Source organism: Montipora foliosa, chromosome 12 (genome assembly GCF_036669935.1).
Source record: "Montipora foliosa isolate CH-2021 chromosome 12, ASM3666993v2, whole genome shotgun sequence".
In the NCBI taxonomy this organism is placed as follows: Eukaryota; Metazoa; Cnidaria; class Anthozoa; order Scleractinia; family Acroporidae; genus Montipora; species Montipora foliosa.
Window position 1 is genome coordinate 11,983,047 of NC_090880.1, and position 7,500 is coordinate 11,990,546.

Here is a 7,500-nt window from a genome sequence, read left to right on the forward strand (position 1 = left end):
TCTCCACTTCCAGTTAGACATCACAGAGCTCGGACCAGGACAGCATACCGCCACCAACGGTTTTATAGAAAGCACTTTGAAAGAGGCCCACTAAACGATCGAATTGGCCACCCCACCAGGGTGCTCTGCTCAAGTTGAATCTCCAAAGAATTTTCTCCGCTGCTAGGTATCCTTGGAGCTCCTCATCTCTCTGAACCTTCTTTAGCCATTTTTCCGCCCCAATAAAGGTCCGCCCGTTGTCAGAGTAGATAACCGAAGGTCTTCCATGACGTGCAATCAAGCGTTTCAAACTTCCGAGAAATGTTTCAGTCTCCAGGTTTGGCAAAACTTCTAGGTACAGGGCTCTTGTCAAGCTGCAAGCGAACAAACCTAAGTAGGCTTTCCCTTCTTGCCGTGAAGACTTGCGGTACTTGATAGGCCCGGCGAAATCTACTCCCACAACTTCAAATACACCAGCTGCCTTTGTTCTCTCTTGTGGTAGAAGGCCTGGTGGTGGTTTGGCTAACGCAACAGCTTGGAACCTTTTACATCCATAGCACTTCTTCACAGTTCTTTTTACGAGTCGTCTGAGACGAGGAATCCAAAATTGCTCTCTGATTCTTGCCATGGTGAGGCCATCTCCCCCATGAAGTGTGGCATTGTGAGCCTGTTGAACGATCTTCTAGGCAAGGATAGTGGAATCTGGTATATAAATTGGGTAGTCGCCCTGCAGCCGCCCTCTGCAGTCTAATAGTCCGTCATCATTCTTTTGCAGGTTCAATGTCAATCTATCTTCCTCCATGCCTTTAGCTCCACGTGCTTGGACTTGACGTACCCAGAAAAGCTCTTGGTTTTTTATTTCTTCAGTCGTGAGTGGACCATTGATTCTTTGAGGTTTTGACTTCTTTGCGTTGTCAATGAACCGCCTTATCCACGCACAGACTCGCAGAGTTCGCCAATAGGAAGTCTTGGAGAGGAGGTCATCAAGTTCATCATTCGCGTCTACGGCGAGGGCAAACAGCTCTTTTGTAGGCTTCACTTCTGCATTTGATTCTGTTGTAGGTGTGGTTACTATATCAGGAGGCCAATTTGTAGGGTCTGCTAGCCAGGTCGGCCCCTTCCACCACAACTGATTTCCCTCGGTGAGCATCCCACCTCTACTGGCATAGTCTGCGGGGTTGTCTTTGGTAGGCACATGCCGCCACGTTACATTGTTGTGGTCACGAATTTTCCGCACACGGTTGGCTACAAATTGCTTGTAATCCCCATTTCCGCGTATCCAATGAAGTGCTACGGTGCTGTCCAACCAGCAATGTAGAGAGGTTACTGGAAAACCTTGAAGTGCATCCAGAGCATTTGTAACGAGGTTTACCGCCATGTGGCCAGAGACTAGTTCTCGCCGAGGTATGGTCAGCCCTTGTTTGGCCAATCTTGCTTTCGCCGTCACCAATCCTTGACTTTCTGACGATGAGTGTGTGACGACAGCATATACGACTGCTGCAACACCCCTTCCGCTAGCATCTCCGAAGACATGGAGCTTAATTCCCTCGATAGATTCTCTAATAGATGTCAGCGATCTTGGACAGTTGATTTTCTGGGGCAATGAATTCTCCCACTTTTTCCACTGGCGAGTCAGAGTAGGCGGAAGCGGTGCATCCCACGCGCATTTCTTGTCACAGGCATCACGGTATAACAGCTTCCCTTGAAGTGTGATTGGAGCCACAAGTCCAAGAGGATCATAGATCTTGGCAACCTTTCCCAGAATGCCTCTTTTGGTTGGCGAGGAAGCATCGACTGGAAACGTGATTCCAAAGTCGTCGGTTGACTTGTCCCATTTCAAACCAAGCAGGCCACATTCTCTTGGTTTTACTCTCAACTGTTGCTTTGCATAGCTTAAGTCGTCTTCGCAGTCGGCTGTTGGATCATCTTCCAAAGCTTTCACGTTAGAGTGCCACTTGTGAAGGTGGAAAGCAGCTTGACTAAAGATATCGATGGTTTCGATCTTCTTCTCCTTGACTTCTGCGGTGGTCGCTCCTCCCATCAGAAGGTCATCCACGTATAGCTCATGCTCAATCTCTCCCACGCGTTCTGGGTGCTCAGCACAGCAGGTATCTAAATGATGTCGCATCACGCCACTAAGTAAGAAAGGTGAAGGCCCCAACCCAAACAGTGCCCTGGTAAACCTGTATGTGCGTACTTGATGAGGGTCCTCATTACTTAACCGATGGAAGCGAAGAGCGTCTCTATCCTCTGGGCGAATACGCACTTGGAGGAATGCCTTTTGAATGTCTCCGGCAAGGGCTACTGTGTAGAATCTTCCTCGTAAAAGCACCTTCCATAGTTGATTCTGTAACGGCGGTCCGATTTCAAGACAGTCATTAAGAGAGGGTGCTGACTCGTATGCTCTTGCAGATGCGTCGTATACGATTCTCAGTTTCGTAGACTCTGCACTTTCTCTCAGGACGGGCTTGTGGGGTATGTAAAATTCGCGCCCTTTTGGTTCCATGCTAGCTTCTTCAATAATTCCTTCTGTTAGCTGCTCCTGCATGATGGCATGGTAGTTTTCTAGCTGCCCCACTCTCTTTAGTCGCTGTATAAGGCTTGAAAGTCGTTTAAGACTTCCTGATTTATTTGATGGTAATGGCTGGTGGTCACCTTTCCATGGAAGTCCACTTTCATACCATCCCTTAGGGCTGCGCTGAAGTTGTTCCAGGAACTCTGCGTGCACCACGCTCTGGTCTCCACTAAGTGGGTCTGCGATTCCTAGGACATCCATGCGGCATAGATCCTCGTAGTCACTTGGCATAGTATGGGCCAGAAACATGCTATCCACATCTCCTCCAGTCCCTGGGGACATAATGGTCCACCCAAATTGTGTATTCAACTGGTTCACCAACTGCTCCAGTTCTCTGAGGCTCGCAAGTCTTGACCTTGGCATAGCTGCTTGCTCCTAGTATTACGTGCACAGGGAGTAGACTCTTAGTATCGGTGTCCTCCATGTGTACGCCTCTCAGATGCTGGTATCTTGCAATAGTCTCCTTATAGTTGGGATTTTCCACTGATAGAAGTTCCTGTCGTTCAACTCTAGTCACATTCACTGGCAAGTTATAACTTCCTCTGGTATCACTCACGATGACGTCATAAGTTTTGCTCTTTCTGGTTACAACTCCAACAATAGCTTGGACACGGCGAACAAGGGTACGAGCTGGGGTTAACTTTAAGCGGTCTAGTAGGTAGCCTGAAGCGTAGGAAACGGTTGCTCCTGTATCTAGTAATGCCCTGCACACCACGCCATTCACATTCACAACAACTATAGGATGGCAGACCCTCTCTCCCCCTTGCGTTGCTGTGAGAGCCACCCCATCGCTGACTGCCGCTTGAACACTGGTAGACGTCCTATCGCAAATAGAAGAATGATGCCTTTGTTTGCAATGAATGCATGTTGCTCGACTTCGGCACTGCGATGCGTTATGCTGTGCTTTGGTGCAGTTGAAACATAAGCGTTTGGTTTGTAAAATTCCACGACGCTTTGCTGAAGACTTTACGCGCTCACATTCCCACGATTTGTGAGTCACGCCATCGCAATAAACACACGCGCGTCGTCCCGCGGGATCCTGATCGTGGGCGTAGAAACTTCTATGGCGTGGCGAACGCGAAGGTGCCGACGAAAACTTCCCGTTCGCGTTTCCTGATGGTTCGGTCGGATGGATTTCTTTCCATTCCTCTAAAGCTTGTAGTAACTGAGAAAATCCCTAGTCTTGCCAGGCAAAATTTCCTCTTACAAGCTCGGATTTGATCCCAGGTAATTTGTCGAGAATGCCACGCACCATTGATAAACAACCCGACAACCTTCCCAACGCGTCTAAGGACTGTACGTTATAGCTCAATGACTGGCAGAATTTATGAATCTTGCCTGGCTGGGAACCAGTTATTACAGGCAAGGAATTAATATTATCGATATAGGCTCTGATGATTTCGCTTGTGTTTCCGTAGTTAGTCTTGAGAATATTCTTTGCCCGATCGTATCCTTCAGAATTGAATGGCAACCCGTCGATTGATTCGCAAACGTGACCTTCAAGGAGCTCTTTCAGATGAGCAAACTTTGTAACAGCCGGCAATTCGGATGCGTCGATTTCCGCTTCAAATTTGTTCCAGAAAGAGAGCCATTTTTCATACGTCCCATCATACTTTGTAATAATTAGCCTGGGTAATTTGACATTGCTCTTCGATGATTGCTTTGTTGTGGCCGATTCTAATTTAGCTTTTTGCTCGAGTTTAAGCTTGTCGAATTTGAGGTCGCTTTCCCGTTTATCGTTTTCTTTTTCCATCGTAGACTCTTCGAGGTGGCGAGTCAGGCTCAAAATTTCCGTGTCTGCTTGCTCAATGCGTTGTTCAACTTCACCTCCCCATTGTTCCACGTTCTCTAACGTTTCTCCACTCATAAGTGTTTCCTTTTCGATGTTCAACCTCAGCTCCTCGATTGATGCGACGACCTTTCTCAGTGCCTCTCTGTGGCGCATGATTTTTTCTACGTTAGCCTTCTCGACGATCGAAGCAGTCTTCGATCATGTCAGCGTCAACAGTTGAAATTCAGCGTTTAGTTTCTTGATATTTTCTTCCATGTTACAACAAATAAGATTGAAGTGTCCCGTCGGAGGTGCCACTTGTGTGGGGAATAGGAATAGATGGCCCACACTGTCACAGTTCAACTCTTGTCCTTTAATTCCCGAAGTATATAAGTCTTCACAGATTCTCACTAGTAGATCGAAATCACCCCAAAAAAAATAATCCAAAAAACATCTATATAATATTTCAAAGCTCAAAGATTCTATTGTTCTGGCACACCCTGGATTAACATGATATGATTGATTGGATCAAGACCCGATGGAAATCCAATTACAGAAATTATTAAGAATTTCGCCAAACATCAACAAACCTTAATAATGAGCCTAACAATAAGTACTACATTTAAAATGGATATATAATTGATAGTATTTCCGACAAAGAAAATGCACTTTCCTTCTGTCCGTCTGGGTCTGTGCATCGGTACCTGTTAAACGCGAATTGCCTAGACTCAGCTACTTCACTCAAGTGGTGATTAACAATGAGACAATTTAGACATAGAACACCACATTAGGACCAGTGGTAGGGTTTCTTTTCAACTCTCGCTCAAGTCGCTGTGGGTGCGAGAGGTCCCGAGTTCGACTCCCGGACAAGCCCTTTTATACAGCAATGTTTATAGATCAAGAACTTGCCGTCAGTATCACGCCCCAACATACGGCACACTCTTCTTTCGCCATTGGAGGTCAACTTATCAAAATTAATCATAAATTGGAAAGCTTGGCAAATTCGTCTCACCCCTGCGCATGATTAGCACATTCATGCCACAAACGTGTCACACCAGACCTCCCGCTTCTGTTCAAGTTAAAAAGCTTGAAGCAAGCATAGGATCCTCGCATCTTGGTCGAGTTGTCTTCTAAACCACAGAGCTGGATGACATTAAACTCTCTTACTCTTAAGATTTAACGTTGACAAGTGGTCTTGTGACATTTCCATAGCTGGTGGCTCGTGTCACTTTTGTGCCTAATCCCAAGCTTTCTTCCGACCTGATGGTCTCTTCAACAATATATCTGATCACGGACGACGAGGTGTCGCGGCAAAAACAGACGATGCAAATGAGAAGCTCAAGGAATCGCGGTGGCGAACATTTAAGTGCAAATCGCATAATTATCACTTACCCAGCGTGGTTCCGGGAAACGGGGAATATAGCGCCCACTTCGCATGCGGGAGGTACCGAGATCGACACCCGGATTTTCCACAGGCAGCCTGTTGTATTGTTACCAAGTTTAATCATGTCATGTCTGCGAGTCTTTCCTTGGAATGAAGAGCAGTTTATCCGCTGTAAACTTCTAAACAAGGTCTCTATTGGTTCAACGATGGGAACTCCTGTTCACCTGGTGACTGTGAAATCACTGGGACATTCACGGCAAGTGACAGAAAAGGAGCCTCACGGAGGAATGAGCACCACCTGCTGATTTTTTCAGGAAACTTGGAATCCTCCATTTTTTAAAGCTGTTAATGTTGACCCGAAAAACGCCCGTAATCAACTCTACAGATGAATGAAAATCGCTTTCAAGGCAAAGACCTCACCCATAAACTCGCTTTGACGAAGGTGACGAAGTGATCTTCCGATTGGCCCCTTAGTCATGGCCAACTTTGAGTTGTTTGCCTACAGCTGGCAAATGCCAATCAAAACTAAGCGTCCCTGGGTAGGCTTCAACCACCAACCTTTCGGTTAAGAGCCGAACGCGCTAACCGATTGCGCCACAGAGACAGGTATGAACGCTTGGCCGAGCACAAGATTGGATAAACTTCCTCTCAATCTTGACCACGACTATGCGATGAGCCTTCTAAATTCCTGCGGCCATTTTTTCTTGTCCTTTTCAGACACGAAAGTAGCACTGTCGAGAAAAAGAACAACCAAACCAGAACGTGTTGTTAACGATCCTTTGATTTCCTTCTACTCATGCCTCACTTGCTTCGTTATTTCCAACAGCTGTCCACAAAACAACCAGCCCACAACGTCTTTGAAGAAATTTTTAACCTTCCTTTGATTTTTTTGCACTAGTGGTAACCCTTGAGAGCATTTATTCCGTGCACTTACACTCCAGTATCTTAATGTTTAACTTCACGGTGACAACTCTATTTCGCAAGAATCTTCGAGTTTCACACACACCAAAGACAAAGAAACTTTAAAAGCAAGCCTGATTTTAAATACGCTTTTTGCAATGCCTGAAGTTCCTCATTCTTAAAAGAAAAGCCCTACATCAGAAGAGTGCAGTTGTGAAATTTGGATCACTTGAGAGCACAGTGATCCTTTTTAATTTCATACTCCTTAACATTCCGCAAATAATTAACCGCTCACAAAGTCGTGCTTGTTTTCGTAGTGTAGTGGTTATCACGTCCGCCTCACACGCGGAAGGTCGCAGGTTCAAGTCCTGCCGAAAACAAAACGCATTTTTGAGGAACCTATACCTGAAGCTAAACGACCACAACTCCAGGTTTCTCATTTTGAAGACTGCTACACCATGTTTATTCCAGCCCAACAACCTGCAGTCCCGCAATCTCCAAAGACCATTGATCATATGTTGTCATGTCGAAGAAAATGCACTTTCCTTCTGTCCGTCTGGGTCTGTGCATCGGTACCTGTTAAACGCGAATTGCCTCAACTCAGCTACTTCACTCACGTGGTGATTAACAATGAGACAATTTAGGCATAGAACATCACATTAGGACAAGTGGTAGGGTTTGTTTTCAACTCTCGCTCAAGTAATTTGAAACACAGTGGGCGTGACGGTAGCTTTCCCTGCACGGCCTGTTGGTCTAGTGGCATGATTCTCGCTTTGGGTGCGAGAGGTCCCGGGTTCGACTCCCGGACAGGCCCTTTTATACAGCAATATTCATAGATCAAGAACTTGCCGTCAGTATCACGCCCCAACATACGGCACACTCTTCTTTCGC

The 7,500-nt window shown here is 46.2% G+C and overlaps 2 protein-coding genes and 3 non-coding genes across 5 annotated transcripts in view; 2 read left to right on the plus strand and 3 right to left on the minus strand.

Moving 5' to 3' along the window:
* Positions 1 to 607, minus strand: part of LOC137980751 (uncharacterized) — a 1,179-nt gene extending 572 nt beyond the window's left edge. The window contains exon 1 of the mRNA XM_068828178.1: positions 49 to 607. Within this exon, the coding sequence (XP_068684279.1) occupies positions 49 to 607 (559 nt within the window). The remainder of the gene's footprint in view (positions 1 to 48) is intronic.
* A 54-nt stretch (positions 608 to 661) lies between these two features.
* Positions 662 to 2,785, minus strand: LOC137980752 (uncharacterized). Its single transcript, XM_068828179.1, has one exon. It carries the CDS (start codon positions 2,783 to 2,785, stop codon positions 662 to 664), a length of 2,124 nt encoding a protein of 707 aa, XP_068684280.1.
* A 3,454-nt stretch (positions 2,786 to 6,239) lies between these two features.
* Positions 6,240 to 6,313, minus strand: Trnak-cuu (transfer RNA lysine (anticodon CUU)). Its single transcript has one exon. It is a non-coding gene; the product is annotated as a tRNA-Lys (tRNA).
* Positions 6,314 to 6,916: 603 nt separating this feature from the next.
* Trnav-cac (transfer RNA valine (anticodon CAC)) lies at positions 6,917 to 6,989 on the plus strand. The gene has a single exon. It is a non-coding gene; the product is annotated as a tRNA-Val (tRNA).
* A 362-nt stretch (positions 6,990 to 7,351) lies between these two features.
* Positions 7,352 to 7,423, plus strand: Trnap-ugg (transfer RNA proline (anticodon UGG)). The gene has a single exon. It is a non-coding gene; the product is annotated as a tRNA-Pro (tRNA).
* The last annotated feature ends 77 nt before the right edge of the window (positions 7,424 to 7,500 follow it).

Coding starts and splice junctions, on each gene's coding strand:
- LOC137980752 (XM_068828179.1), bottom strand. CDS start 2,785: ATGCCAAGTGACTACGAGGATCTATGCCGCATGGATGTCCTAGGAATC.